The sequence below is a fragment of the Zootoca vivipara genome, chromosome 17, assembly GCF_963506605.1.
Source record: "Zootoca vivipara chromosome 17, rZooViv1.1, whole genome shotgun sequence".
Classification (NCBI taxonomy): Eukaryota; Metazoa; Chordata; class Lepidosauria; order Squamata; family Lacertidae; genus Zootoca; species Zootoca vivipara.
Genome location: NC_083292.1, coordinates 37,594,452 through 37,610,280, shown reverse-complemented (window position 1 = coordinate 37,610,280; position 15,829 = coordinate 37,594,452). Strand labels below are relative to the sequence as shown.

Genomic DNA, 15,829 nt, shown 5'->3' with positions numbered 1-15,829 from the left:
AAAGAACAATTCCTCCCTTTTCCCTCAGCTGTGGTTCCTGCATTGCAGGGGGCTGGACTAGAAGACCCTTGTTGGTCCCTTCCAATTCTACAACTCTATGGTAGCAAATGACTTCCCCTCAAAGAATCCTGTAGCCTGTAGTTTGTTAGGGTTGCTGGGAAATTTAGCGCCACGGGGTGTGTGTGTGTGTGTGTGTGTGTGAACTACAGTTCCCAGGAGTCTTTTGTGGGGGGGTCACACTTCCTCTGAAGGAACAGGTTCGCAGCTTGGGGGTCTTCCTGGATCCTTTGCTGTTGCTCGAGGCTCAGGTGGTCTCAGTGGCCCAGAGTGCCTGCCATCAGCTTGGGCTGCTGGCCCAGCTACGCCCCTATCTGGACAGGGATAGCCTAACTACTGTTGTCTATGCTCTTGTAACCTCAAGGTTAGATTACTGCAATGTGTTATATGTAGGGCTGCCTCTGAAGACAGTTTGGAAACTTCAGCTGGTGCAGAATTCAGCGGCCAGCAAGACGGTGTGAGCCTAATACACCGATCCTGGTCCGACTGCACTGGCTACCACTTAGTTTCCTGGCCCAATTCAAAGTGCTGGTTTTGACCTAGAAAGCCTTAAACAGCTCAGGACTGCAATACCTCAAAGACCACCTCTTTCCGTATGAACCTACCCGGACCCTGAGATCATCTTCTGAGGCCCTCCTTCGTGTGCCTCCTCCTGGAGAGGTCCGGAGGGTGGCAACACGAGAACGGGGCCTTCTCTGCAGTGGCTCCCTGTATATTATTATTATTATTATTATTATTATTATTATTATTATTATTATTATTATTAACCACCACCACCATTGATAACTCTTTCCCCCTCCACAAATTTGCCTAATACTCTTTTCAAGGCTTCTAAGCTGGCGGCCATCACTGCCTCCTGTGGGAGAGAGTTCCACAGTTTAACTCTGCGCTGCGTGAAGGAGGACTTTCTGTTTCCTGTCCCGCTCTTGTGTTATGACCGCACTCAAGCGAATGGCCTCAGCTCTGACTACCCCTCCCTCCTTAGAGGAAAGCAAACTAAATAAGCAGCTACGCAGGGGACGCCCACTGTGTCATCCCCCAAGGCTCCTTGATAAGGCAGATTCGAAAGCAGGGTCGCAGCTATCGATGGCTGCAGTCTCCAAGGACAATGGTAAGCCCCAGCCTTTGACCTGGCCTGGCCAGATGAGTCCCCGAGGGAAGCCGCTCGCCTCTGAATAAGACCCGTAGCCGGGAACAACAGGAGGGAGGGATGCATCTGGGGGGGACAACTGTGGGAACAGGGTGCTGGCCTGGATGGGCCTGATTCCAACTCCCATCAGCCCTTGCAACCGTCACAGTCAATGGTCAGGGAGAATGATGGGCTAGGAGTCCGGAAACATCTGGAGGACCCCCAAAGGTTGTCCCTGCCCTCCCTAAAACATCAGAACCCCTCTTCCCTGCAAGCCTGGTGCTGAGAACGCCAAGGTTGCAGGTTCGGTTCCCATATGGAACAGCTACGCATTCCCACATCACAGGGGGTTGGACTAGATCATGGGTAGGCAAACTAAGAGCCGGGGGTCGGATCCGGCCCAATCGCCTTCTCAATCCAGCCTGTGGACAGTCCAGGAATCAGCGTGTTTTTACATGAGTAGAATGTGTCCTTTTATTTAGAATGCATCTCTGGGTTATTTGTGGGGCATAGGAATTCATTCATTCTCCCCCCCCCAAAAAAAAATATAGTCCGGCCCCCCATAAGGTCTGAGGGACAGTGGACTGGCCCCCTGCTGACCTCTGGACTAGATGATCCCTGGGGTCCCAACTGTGATTCTATGATCTTATCTACTCCTCCGTCGAAAGCAGGGGGGGAAACAGCAACGCTCTCTGGTAGAAGAATTGCAACTTCCTTTTATTGGGGCCAACGCCATTTTTCTCTGGGGGTGGGTTATTCTGGGGCACAGGGTGGGGGTGGGGGAGAAGGTAAATAAGTCTGGAAAAGAGGCAAACCACTCTCATGCAATGTGAGAGCTGGGGGGTGGGGTGGAAAGGGTCCTTCTCTTTCTCCTTAAGATCTCGATTGAGCCTTTTAGGGTGGGGGGAAAGGGTCCTTCTCTTTCTCCTTAAGATCTCGATTGAGCCTTTTGGGGTGGGGGGAAAGGACCCCATGGCTTGGTCCTGTAAGGAGAGAGCGTGCCTGCCCCATACTTTTCGGCAACAGGTAAGCATGGTCTGCTAAAGTGCTTTTCTGGAGTTTCAGGTGGGTGAGTTCGCGGGTGTCAACGGACAACAGATGGTAAATAGCCTGGAATGGTCGGTCAGAAATGACGAAAAAGGGGCCATCAGTTCAGCCTCCTGGATGCTGCCCTCGCCGGCCCCTGGGAGCTGTCCGTGCCTCGTCCGCGGAAGCCGGAAGCCGAGACCTCTTCTAGGAAGCTGGAGAGAGAAAAGGGAAACAGCGGCAGGGAGTTAAAGGAAGGCGCCCCAATGAGTTGGCAATTACGGCCAACAAGCAAGAGCGGAAAGGTTTCCCAGCTCTGCAGGAACTCGTGAGATTTTCTCCATGCCAGAATAATTTGGCTGAGCTTGGATGTGCATCCTATCTCTCTCTTTTTTTGGGGGGGGGGGGAGAGAAGCAACATTGCCCACCCCTCTTTGGGCAAGCAAAATGTCTCAGTCCACAGCAGAGCACAGCACCTAAATCTCTAATAATCGCTTGGCTGCCACCCCGAGAGATGGAGGAGGGCTGAGTCGCCCTGAAATGAGGCACCACCGAAAGGTCTCATGGGTTGCTCTGTGGTGTCTTCAACCATCCCCCCCCGCCCTGCCAACCCCCCCCCCTTTCAGCAGCTCTCCAGAAAGACACGTCCTCGGAGCATCCCACGTCGATTTAATTAATCCTTGTCACACAGTGAAGCGGCTGGCTGTGTTTTTGTGAGCTGCCCACATACGGAGCAGGCGCTGAAATGCTGGGGGAACTCAAACACACCGCAGGATTGAGGCTGCCCCTGCCCCCACAATGCACTCACACTTTCGCCCCTTCTGATGAAAATGAATGTTTCTCCCGGTGCCTTCAATCTCACCCTATCCCACAAGTGTAAAGGGGGCATTTCCTAAAATCGCAAGAAGAACCAGCTGGAACAGGCCAATGGTCCCATCCAGTCCAGCATCCTGTTCTCACAGTGGCCAAGTGCCCCCAAGAAACTGGGGGTCGTGATAGACTGCCTCTGGAGCTGGAGGCTCCATAAGAACATCAGAAGAGCCTCGCTGCAGGATCAGTCCAGCATCCTTTTCTCATAGGGGCCACCCAGATGCCCCAGTGTGAAACCTGCAAGCAGGATCCAAGCGATTCCTGTGGCAGTGAGTTCCACAGTTTAACTACGGACTTTTAAAAAATCTGTCCTAAACCACCCAACATTCAGCTTCACTAGAGTTCCAGTATTATGAGAGGGGGAATGTTCTCTGTCCACTTTCCCCAAACCATGCATAATTTTGTAAACATCCGTCGTGTCCCCTTTTACTCGCCTTTCCTCCAAACTGAAAAGTCACGCCTTCGATTTGGATAACGGCATTAACGATATCGACAGTTTTATTTCCACTTCCTTTCCTGGCCTGGGATTTGCCTTTTCCACGGCTGCCATGCACCAGCCGGGCATCCTCTTCCGCCTCCCCTTCTCTCTCAGTCACAAAGCCAGGAAACGCCTTTTGCTCTCCTGTTTCCACCGAGCTGGTCGGGAAAAGTCCTCCCGTGCCAAAGATGCGTCACGAGATGACGTGGGGCCCACAACCTTTGGCCCCTGGAGAAGGGAAGCCCCCGCGCTCGTCTGGCCTCTGGCCTGCCACAAGCAGCCTCGGACGCTTGTTGTGAGAAAAACAGCGGGCTTTTTCACTGACGCCCAGTGCTCAGAACAGGCTCGTGGCGTCAGAAGGAATTTGGCCTCGCAAAGGGGGCTGCGGTGCCGTTTCACACAACCTGAACCCCACCAATTCAAGACGCGCTTCTGTCTGCAGTGGTACCCAAACAGGCTGACCTGCGGATCTCAGACTCTCCTTGCACTGAAGCAACAAGAGTCTCCTCTAGGACAGGCTAGAAATCACGGCATATCCAAAGCGTTTCACGCCCACCAGAGACTTATAAAAACCCACTTAAGGAAGAATCAGGGTTTCCTCTCTTCTTCTGAAAGGGCTTTTGGTTTACAAGTAGGCAAATGGTAAGGATGGCCGAGGAACGGTCTTGGGTTATGGGGTTGAGGGGCCTGAACTGTTCAGGCTTAACTTGCTCCTGCCCCCAGTACGAATTTAGTGGCTCCGTCCTCCTCCAAAATTTGTTTCTGAATGTCAAGAGGTGTCTAGCCCAGCCTCCTGTTCTACCAGTGGCCAAATAACCCTCATAACTAATAATAATAATAATAATAATAATAATAATAATACCCTACCCATCTGGCTGGGTTTCCCCAGCCACTCTGGGAGGCTTCCAGCGCATATTAAAAACATAATAAAAAGTCAAGCATTAAAAGCTCCCTAAAAAGGGCTGCCTTAAGATGCCTTCTAAAGGTCTGGTAATTGTTGTTCTCTTTGACCTCTGGTGGGAGGGCGTTCCACAGGGTAGGTGCCACCACTGAGAAGGCCCTCTGCCTGGTTCCCTGTAACTTCGCTTCTCGCAGTGAGGGAACCGCCAGAAGACCCTCAGCGCTGGACCTCAGTGTCCGGGCTGAACGATGGGGGTGGAGACACTCCTTCGGGTATACTGGACTGAGGCCGTTTAGGGCTTTAAAGGTCAGCACCAAGACTTTGAATTATGCTCGGAAACGTACTGGGAGCCAATGTACCGGTAGGTATTCCAGGACCAGTGTTAGATAGGCTGACTCTGAATCTGGAGATCCAGTCCAGCCTCCTGTTCTTCCAGTGGCTAAATACCCCCGAGAGCCTAGGAATCGAGATAGACTGCCTGTGGCCCTGGAGGTTCCATCAGAGCAGAAGAAGATCCCTGCAGAATCAGACCAGAAAGTGGGCCCATCCAGTCTCTTGTAGGTCGCGAAATTATATATACACAAACAGAAACACACACACACACACACACACATATATACAGACACACAGAAAGACAGCAGCAACAGAAGCCGCTAACATATGCGCCTCCACGGATGCTTACTGAAACAGTGTGGTTACACGGAGTTATTCTCTGCCAAAATGACTCATCCCTTGCAAGTGCTACAGGGCTGATGGATCCGACCCCCCAAGCAGCATAAATGGTCAGGGATTGAAAGGTAGAGGCGACGCTGCAAGACGCAAGGGAACAAGGAGGAGAAGAAGGGGGACAAAGGCCTTGCAGAAAATGTCTATTTGCACACCCAACCCTGTAATGGATCCTAAAAAGTACAGACTCACCTGCTGAGGCTTGCAGGGTTGGGGGAGAATTAAAGATCACCTGGTCTGGAAGTTATCTCGTGCCCTGTTATTTATTTTGCTTTGTGTATTTCAGGGTTTTGATATACCGCTTGTGCGTAAAAACATAGTATTTATATACCGCTTGAGAAACAAAAGCCAACAGCCCCAATGTGGGCTACCAAAAAAACAGCACGATAAAATTATGGGGGAAAGCCATGAAAACACCTTTTTTAAAAATCTTTTTTTTAACTTAAAAAAACCACACAATTGTTTTTTAAGCAACAAAGTAAACAACAACAACAACAACAACACACACACACGGCAAGCCTACCCACATAAATATCTGGGTAGCCTTGCCTAAACAAAAATGTTTTTAGCAGGCGCTGATAAAGGTTACAATGAAGGCCTGATGTCAATCGGCAGGGAGTTCCAAAGTGCGGGTTCTGCCACTGTTCCACTTTCAGGGTTGCAAACTGTGGGATAGGGGGAAGGTCTTGGGCTTGGAGGGGAGGGGAGACAGAGACAGAGCCTCTCATAGAATCACAGAACTGTAGAGTCGGAAGGGACCCTCGGAGGTCATCCAGTCCAACCCCCTGCAATGCAGGAATCTCAGCTAAAGTGTCCATGACCGATGGAGATCCAACCAGGCAGGCCAGTGTTCCAGAAGGTTCCACAATCTGATAAGAAGGCAAGAAGAGCCCTGCTAAACGGAGCAGGCCAAAGGGGGCCCGTCTATTCTCACTGTGGCCAAATGCCCCAAAGAACTTGGGAATTGAGGTAGACTGTGTCTGGACCTGGAGGCTCCGTAAGGACATAAGAGGAGCCCTGCTGGCTGCTGGATCAGGCCAAAGTCCAGCCTCCTGTCCTCACAGGGGCCACATCAGATACCCCACAAGTGAAGCCCGCCAACAGGAAGTGAGTGCAACAGAAACTCTCCCCAGAAACTGGGATTATTCAGAGGCATTTAGTGCCCCAGACTGTGGAAGCAGACGGTAGCCACTGTGGCTAGTAGCCCTGGGTATGTCTTTAGATTTCTCTTCTACTGGTTTAGGTTGAAATATGTTTGTTTGCTAGACTGTATACTGCTCAAGAGATTCGTTTGCAATATTCAGCAAGGGGGAATCACACACAAAAATGCTTTTAAATAAATACATTGCTATATGAAGCACAAAGTATTTTGTCCACTATTGCTGGGCTCATCAGTCGGTGTTTTTAGTTACTCTGGTATTTAAAAGGCACTTGGGAGAAGGGGGGATGGTTGCGAGATGGGATAGGAAGCGGGTTTTATCCCTCTAACTGGGTAAGTGGGTCAACCCCCAGATTAGTTGTGGCAGACTCTGGCTCCCCCTAAAAACCGCCCTCCCACTACGGCTGACGCTTCCTCTACACGGGAAAACAGAGTAAGCAAACAGGACCTCTCTCGGAGATTTGCCTGGCCTCCTCTCCAGCCTCGAAGCTATAAAAAGACTCATGGAATTGTAGAATTGGAATGGGACCCCTAAGGGTCATCCAGTCCAACCCCATGCAATGCAAGAATCGCAGCCTAATAATCCATGACAGGTGGCCACCCAACTCTGTTTAAAAATCTCCCATGAAGGAGAGTCCACCACCTTCCGAGGGAGATGTCTGCCATTGGGGATTGAACCCGGGACCTTCTGCATGCCAAGCAGGTGTTCTGCCACTGAGCTACATCTCTGCATTTTTTTAAAAAAAGGAAGCTGCTAGTCCTCATTGTTTTGATTTAGACAGGAATGTTTAATTGTGCTTTCAAGCAGAGGGCTCCTTCAACAAGAAGGCTGTCCTTTGTAAAACTGGATTTATATCCTGAAAAGTGCGGTATAAGTAATCGTAATAAATAAAACAGCACAAGCCCCCCTTGCAAGATCCTTTTTTGCCAGGCAAAAAGGAGGCAGGCAGCTCTGGCTTCCCTAGAAAACTGTGGCGAGCAGAGGAGAGTCTTCCAAGGAGAGAGTCGTGTTCGCGCAGTAAATAGAATTAGTTATGACCGGTGGGGGAGAGAGAGGGAAAGCGAAGGACTGTAATTATATCTTAAACACTCACAGAATCTCCCATTAATACTCTGCCTGTCATTACTGCTCATTATGCTGCAAAAAAGAACCAGATGGGGGGTCCCTTTAGAAATGGGTTCATTTTCTCCCCAAATGAACCTAATCCTCTATGTGAGTCCATCATTAAGCGGGCAGATGTGGGTGGGGGTGTCCCTTCTCTCTCATCCCCTCTGCAAGTTATGTGGGGAGCAGGGGCGGCGGCGGCGGCTGGCAAGTCATAGGGACTGATGAGGCAGAAGCGAGGGAGCCTGACAGGATGTGGTGCCAGAGGCTACAGGAGGAGGAGCCAGAGGCAACGAGAGGAGGAGCAAGAGCCAATGAGAGGAGGAGCAAGAGCCAATGAGAGGAGGAGCAAGAGCCAATGAGAGGAGGAGCAAGAGCCAATGAAAGGAGGAGCAAGAGCCAATGAGAGGAGGAGCAAGAGCGAATGAGAGGAGGAGGAAGAGCCAATGAGAGGAGGAGCCAGAGCCAATGAGAGGCGGGATGTGGAGCCAACTCATTCTAGTTTTGTCCCCATCTTCTTCTTCCTCCTCCTCCTTGCTGAGTTCTACAACTCATGCTGCTGAGGAGGAAGAGGAAGCTGTGATGGACAGGGTGTCATGGACTGGCTGGATGCTGAGGAGGGGATGGAGGCACCAACTGGGGAACCCCCGAAGGAGAAGAGGAAGAAGACTGGGAGGAGGAGGTGTCGGAAGCTGAAAAGGCAACAGGCCTGAGTGAGCAGGGAGAGTTGGTGGCAGAGAGCAGTTCAGGATCAGAGGCAGAGGCTGGAGAGGACTGGGGGCAAGAAGCAGAGATGAGGCAGGCTGCTGAAGAAGCCAGGTCTCCCCATCCTGCTGCAACTAGCTCTCCTCCCCGCTGGTCTCCCCGTACCAGAAGAGGGCAGAGCCACGAGAGACAAGACGGCGGAGCCTTAGATTTCTGGGGAAGGGACGGGGAGAGGAGCCTCAGAGAGCAGTGGGAAGGCAGATCAGACTTCACCGGCAGTCACCTCACCTGCGAGTATTGAAGCTCCCTCTTGTTGCCTCTCGCTCAACCTTTTTCCAAACTAAAAAGCCTTCCTCTAAACCTCCAGACATCACCTTGCAGGAAACTGAGTCAGGCCTTCCGCTAAACACAAAGTAAGATTCCAGTCCTCATGCTACTGAATAAAGGGCTGAATTAAAGTTTAACTAGTTATTATTTCAGTCCATCTCAATGCGTTATTTAAGAATCTGCACTGTATTTTGGTCTTGTTTCATATTTTCACGTGCATCGTGATTTAGTATACATTATTTGTAGTTTGATCATTATTTGTGCCTTAACACCAAATCAGTTATTGTGTGTGAAAGGCTCAGGATTTGAACTCGCGTCTCTGGGGCTACAGGTGCAAGGTTCTGTACAGAGCTAAGTACATTTAGGTAACCTGGAATCTGTATGTTATAAAAAACCCAGCGACTCGTTTTCTTAATATATTTCCCTTGCAGCCATTGATCATCTCTATTGCTCACTCTCATGGGGAGCGTAGTTTATGGTAGGGGATTTTGGTCTTATTTATCCATTGCTTTGCATAAAATATTTGCAAATCGCTTGGGGATGCACAAAGTCCACTATAGTGAAATATCTGTGGGATTTAATAGATGGGCCCCTCTCCTGACTTTTTAACCCTCTCCCCCAACTTTCTCCTTACAGTCATTTTCCCGCAGTATTTCATTTGTAAACAAATAAGAAAACCTCCCCAGTTTTTCCTTGAGCTTAAATGGGATAGTCTTGACTCTGTTGCTAGTCCTACTCCAGAGTAGTCCCATTGACATTAATGGACATGACTTGGGCCACCTGCCCCAGCAGGTCTCATCTGAGCATAACTGTGGAGGCAGAGTACAGTTATTGTGGCTTGTAGCCCTCTCCTCCTCCATGAATTTGCCCAATCCTCTTTTTTAAAAAAGGCCATCCAAGTAGATGCCTCCTGTGGCAAGGAGTTCCGCAGTTTAACTCTGCTGCAGGAAGGAGGACTTCCTTTTATCTATCCTGAATCTCCCAACATTCAGCTTCACTGGGTCCCCGCAAGTCCTGGTTTTAGCAAAAAAAACCTTTCTCTATTTGCTTTCTCCATGCCTTGCATCATTTTATAAACTGCTTATATCTTATTGCCTCTTCCTTGCCTTTTCTCCAAACTGAAAAGCTCCAAACCCTTGTAGGGGTGTCGCTCCTTCTCCTCCATCATTCGGGTTCCCCTTCTCTGAACTTTTCCCAGCTCTTCGATGTCCCTTTTCAGGTGGGGCAACTAGAACTGCACAGAGTCTTCCATGCACAGCCGAAACCATCAGTTTGTATAACAGCATTATGGGTACTCGGCTAGACGGGTCTCGGGACAATTTGGAAACACAGGAAGCTGCCTCCCACGGGGTCAAACCATTGGCCCCATCTTGCCTGGCCCTTTCCAAACGGGGAGGTGGGGCACAGCGTCCGGAAGTTGTCAGGCTCTCGATTCCCATCCTCCTTCCTGTCTGCTGGCCATATTGCTGGCTGCTGGGAGCAGACGTCTGACCATTTCTGGGGCGGGGGCTCCAGATTGCACCCCCAACCACTACTCTTGGGCTAAACAAGTCAACTCAATAATTTGTTGAGTGTGTGTGTGGGGGGGGGAGAGATAGAGAAAAGATCTGGAGACGGTGGGTGGAGGGGCTAATTTTAGCTAATTTCATCAGGATTTGGCAGAGCAAAATGTGGGTTAATACAGACTTGCCTTTGTAACCCACTTTCGGGGAGATATTTAAGTCTGGGGTCTGGGTCAGAGGGCTGTCTCTGCAACGGGCATCTCACTCAAAAGGAAAACTCTCGCTGCCTCCCCTGCCCCCACGACTACCCCCACCCCTGGTAGGCGGCACAGCTTCTTCTTTCGAGCGCAAGAAACCAAGTTGACCTTCTCGGTGCCGCGATGACGTGTGAGGCTGTTAGCTGAAGAAAATGGGCAGGACTAAGCGAGGCCCATTCATTTCCATAGGTCTACTCTGAGCAAGACCCAGTTGAAGGGAGACTCGGAGTACTGCTCACCTCTTTGTGTTGTGGATGGTGGTCCCGCCCAGCACGATCCGGACCCCGGGGGTTGTGCGGTTCAAGTTGTAAACGGTCAGCGCCTCCTCGTACGTGGCTCCTCCAATCATGAACACAATGATGTCTTGAGGCCTGTGACGGAGGGAGGAAGAGAGAAAGAGTGTCGTTTGTGGAGGCAATTGAGACTAACGTCTTAAGGACCGAAAAATCCGGAAGGAAGAGTCCAGTTGGAGTCCAGCAATGTCTAGAGCCGGGTTTCCCAAAACTTGGGTCTTCAGCTGCTTTTGGACTACAAATCCCATCATCCACTGGTCCTGCTTGCTAAGTATGATGGGAGTTGTAGTCTTGGGGAAAACCCTGGCCGAAAGGGTACCAGGTTCAGGAAGCCTGCCTGAAATGGCTTTTGGGGCCCAGAATACCTTCCCGCCAGACCAGCCTGCCCACCCCGCATTAAGCGGCGAGACCATCGTCTGACCCGCAATGATAAACCATATTTTGCTCAAGAAACGGCGAGCTAACTAAGAGCAATTCCACAGATGATCAAACACACCATGGTTTGTTTTTCCAAAGACAAAACCCTTGGAAAGCTTGGCAGGTGTCAGGAACAGGGGGGCCAAACAAACCACAGTGAAGAGTGTTAGAGTTATACAAAACACCAATCCGTACAACCAAACCTTTGGCTGTTTAATATTATAATTGTGTTTGGGAGTATTGTTCGGTTGTTTTTCTTTTAACTATTTATTTGTGCTTTTGCCTGGGATTCTTACTTTGTGAACCGCCCTGAGATTGTATGATGAAGGGCCGTATCTAATGAATCAATAAAGCAAACCAAGGTTTTGTAGGCCAACAGCAAACCATGGTTTCAGGTTGCGGCTTGCTGCCAGTTAAATAAACCACTGGTTTGCCACTGGATAGGATTTGGCCAATCAAGCCAACCGCGGTTTGACAAATCATTGCTTGATAAACCATAGCTTAGTTGATATATCAAACCTATCCATTCTGAAGGAAATCAAACCTATCCATTCTGAAGGAAATCAGCCCTGAGTGCTCACTGGAAGGACAGATCGTGAAGCTGAGGCTCCAAGACTTTGGCCACCTCATGAGAAGAGAAGACTCCCTGGAAAAGACCCTGATGTTGGGAAAGATTGAGGGCACTAGGAGAAGAGGACGACAGAGGACGAGATGGCTGGACAGTGTTCTCGAAGCTATCAATACGAGTCTGACCAAACTGCGGGAGGCAGTGGAAGACAGGAGTGCCTGGCGTGCTCTGGTCACAAAGAGTCGGACACGACTAAACGACTAAACAACAACAAACAACAACAACTAGTTGTTATATGCTGTATAGGCAAACGAATATGCATCTCAGCTTCTGGAGGATGTTAAGATTATCTGGGAAAAGAAACTAGTGTTGCTTTTGAGTTTACATCGGGTGGCTTCAATTTAGTGCGACAATTTGGGTATATTGTGCGGGATACGTTTGTGTGGATTCCTGCATAGCGTGTGGGGGGGAGTGGACTGGATGACCCCCAGGGTCCCTTCCAACTCTACAATAGTATGATCAAAACAGGATGTGAAAGGAGCAGGGTGGGGTGAGAGCGTTTGCATGCATAAGAGGAAGCAGAAAGGCTTCCAGGAAACAGGGAGAGCTGTAAAGCGGAGATATTTGGAAACAGCAAAGCGATCGGCAAGGGGTCAGAAGTTCACACAGACAAATTACCCCTCCCACCAAAAAAAAGAACACAAGAAGCTGCCATAACAACCACGATGACAACAACAACAACAACAACAACAACAACAACAACAACAATACCCTGCCCATCTGGCTGGGTTTCCCCAGGCACTCTTATGCTGAGGAGTGGGACCATTGGGTCCATCTATCTCAGTATTGACTGCACTGACTGGCAGCAACTCCAGGGTTTCAGGTGGGGGGGGGGGGCTTGCCTAAACTGACTTTGAGATGCATCGCAGGGCGTTGGACTAGAAGACCTCTGGGGGTCCCTTCCAACTCTAGGATCTTATGCCACTGGGGATGAATTTGGGGTTTTCATGTGTGCCAATCAGGTGCTTTGCCACAGAGTTGCACCCCGAAGTGGCAAAAATGCAGGGTGTGTGTGTGTGTCCAGTCTGTGCCCCCCGCCTTGTCCTCTTGCCTCCCAGTTTCTTTGCATTGTCCCAGAAAGGGAAGGGAAAGGTGTCAAATACTTTCTCCCCTCTCTCCACCCCCTGGAAACACAGATGAGAGTCCCGTCCCATCCCCCCCGCCCCGTGCCTGCTCAGATCCCCAAGAACTGGGGCAACCAGATCCAATGACACACACACACAGAGAGAGACGGACAGATGCTTGGTTTTTTGTTTTGTTTTTTTTGTTTAATAATTAAAAGGAAAAACCCGTCCCCCAAGCTGTCTCTTGTAACTGATGAAGTCCGCCAGCTTTCGAAGGATGGGGGAGCTCGATCAGATGGTCAGACCTGCCCCCCCCACCGCAATATGGGTGTGCTTCCCCCTAAACACACACACACACACACACACACACACACGAACAGGTTTTGTTACAGCCGATGTCACAGGAATGCTTACTCATTTTAGTGGCCAGGAGGATGCAGGGAGCATGAAATCCAAACATGCACCCCCACAAACAACCCCACATCTCTTTCATGCTCCCGTTCCACACAGGTTAGCAACTTCAGCCCATTCAAAGATTCAGGCCCAGAGGCCTGAATCGCACAGCAACGTTCTCAAACATCATTTGGCATAGATGCAAATTCCGAATTTTAACGTCGCGAGCCCTTCCTAAATGCCTGCATCTCAACCACACACCTCCCGGGTCAGTTCTCCAGATGTGTTTTGAACCCCATTTGGGATTGGAGCTTCCTCCTGCCTTGTGAATTTTCCCTATCTGCTTTTAAAGCAGTTCAAGCGGGTGGCCATCGCTGCCTCTTGTGGCAATGAGTTGCGCAGTTTAAGGGCAGGATGCAAACTGAATAAACAACAACAACAACATAATAATAATGCTCTGGTCAGACCTCACCTGGAATACTGTGTCCAGTTTTGGGCACCACAGTTCAAGAAGGATACTGACAAGCTGGAACGTGTCCAGAGGAGGGCAACCAAAATGGTCAAAGGCCTGGAAACAATGCCTTATGAGGAACGGCTTAGGGAGCTGGGTATGTTTAGCCTGGAGAAGAGAAGGTTAAGGGGTGATATGACAGCCATGTTCAAATATATAAAAGGATGTCATATAGAGGAGAGAGAAAGGTTGTTTTCTGCTGCTCCAGAGAAGCAGACAAGAAGGAAGATTCCACCTAAACATTAGGAAGAACTTCCTGACAGTAAGAGTTGTTCGACAGTGGAATTTGCTACCAAGGAGTGTGGTGGAGTCTCCTTCTTTGCTCTTTAAGCAGAGCCTGACAGGCATATGTCAAGAATGCTTTGATGGTGTGTTTCCTGCTTGGCAGGGGGTTGGACTGGATGGCCCTTGTGGTCTCTTCCAACTCTATGATTCTTTCACGGCAGACTTTGAAAATCCCTTTTTAAAAGCAGAGGGTCCCCAGAGCACAGACCTTTTCCGCTATCAAATGCTGGTTCCTGGGCGGTTGCCAGACACTTGCTTTGTTCTTATAAAATGAATAAAAAATATTTTTTTTAAAAAAACCAGATCGTTCCTCATTCCCTCCTCGCCCATGAAAGATTAAGAAGTCCCGCAATGAACAGACAGGCTGTTCCGGCCAAAGGTCAGTGTTGGAAACAGCACAAAAAGGCGACTGTGAATCTCCTAAAGCGCTACTTTAAGAATAAAATGCAATATAACTAGGGCATCCCCAGTTTCTCACAGCAGAGGAGAGGCCTACATGGGTGTTGAAAAGCACCAGCAGCTATCCCTGGTATGGGAGGAGAGAGGGAATGAGTGGCTGTATATTGTGTTGTGTGGGGGTGGCTAACATCTTGGATTAGGGCCTGAGGTGGGGGGGGGGATCCGGGTTCAAATCCTCACTCGGGCCACAAAGCTTGCTGGGTGCAACTTTGGGCCGCTCATCACCTGCCAAATGAGCCTAGATTGCAAAAAATAAAAATAAAAACTCTCCAAGTAAGTGCATCACCGTGAAAAGCTCTGTTTTCTAGCACTGCAACAAAACTGATGTTGCTGATGGGGCAGTTTTCGCCTCCTCTGCAAGGCAGGGAGGTGGGCGAAGGCGCCAAGAGGGCGTCCTCAGCTCCTGGAAACAAGCAGCTTTCTTTTGCCAGCAGCTGTTTCCCTTCCAGAAATGATCGGCACGCAAGCACCTGATGTCGGCACTGGAGGGAGCGACTGCGGACTAATGAGAGCATCTTGTTTATGGGAGAAGCACTTTGTCCTCCTGAAATCCCCAAAAGGACATTACATTCTTTCTGTATGCCACAACTGCTGCGCAGCTGCTACTTGCGAAGAATTGGAAGAGTCAAGACATACCAACAATAGATGACTGGCAAATGAAGATGATGGACTTCATGGAACTGACTGGGAGACTCCGCGACTGGGAAGAGGAGGAGGTGGAGGAAGATTGGAAGAAATTTAAGTTATATCTTGGAAAATAATGTAATATTTAATAACTTTTAGTGAAAGTGTTAGAGGCTGCCGGTGTAAATGCAGAGAATAGGTTAAGTTTAAAGAATCCTTTTTTTCATAGGTAGATTTTGATGGGCTATTGAATTTTGGAACTGCCGAAGATGATTTAATTCAGATGGAGGGGAGTCATATACCACTGTTTAAGAAAAATTATGAATTTATAAGTACTATTTGTGTTTGTTTGTTTTTATGTTTGTTTGTTTTTGCTTGTAAAATGAATAAATATTATTAAAAAATAGAAAGTAAATACAGACCTGTGATGTAATAATAATAATAATAATAATAATAATAATAATAATAATAATAATAATTTATTATTTATACCCCGCCCATCTGGCTGGGTTTCCCCAGCCACTCTGGGCGGCTTCCAACAGAAAAATAAAACACAGTAATCTATTAAACATTAAAAGCCTCCCTGAACAGGGCTGCCTTCAGATGTCTTCTAAAAGTCTGGTAGTTGTTTTCCTCTTTGACATCTGTTGAGAGGGCATTCCACAGGGCGGGTGCCACCACCAAGAAGGCACTCTGCCTGGTTCCCTGTAACTTGGCTTCTCGCAACGAGGGAACCGCCAGAAGGCCCTCGGTGCTGGACCTCAGTGTCCGGGCAGAATGATGGAGTTGGAGACGCTCCTTCAGGTATACTGGGCTGAGGCAGTTTAGGGCTGGATGTAACAATCACACATCCAGCAATGGAGGAGTGAAATGCTAACAGGTGGGGCTGCCCCAGTGATCCTAACCTTTGTGT

At 49.2% G+C, this 15,829-nt stretch overlaps 1 protein-coding gene across 6 annotated transcripts in view; it reads right to left on the bottom strand.

The window, feature by feature from the left end:
* Positions 1-792: 792 nt before the first annotated feature.
* VPS45 (vacuolar protein sorting 45 homolog) overlaps positions 793-15,829 on the bottom strand; it is a 51,472-nt gene continuing 36,435 nt past the window's right edge. For 4 of the 6 annotated variants that reach the window (XM_060269633.1, XM_035097765.2, XM_060269634.1 and 1 more), the window contains 2 exons: positions 10,482-10,613; positions 799-2,427 (listed from right to left, as the gene is read on the bottom strand). In XM_060269633.1, the coding sequence (XP_060125616.1) occupies positions 2,334-2,427; positions 10,482-10,613 (226 nt within the window). In that variant the 3' untranslated portion in view covers positions 799-2,333. Of the gene's footprint in view, positions 2,428-10,481; positions 10,614-15,829 lie in introns of all 6 variants that reach the window. The other 2 variants (XM_035097766.2, XM_035097763.2) reach the window with 2 other exon arrangements.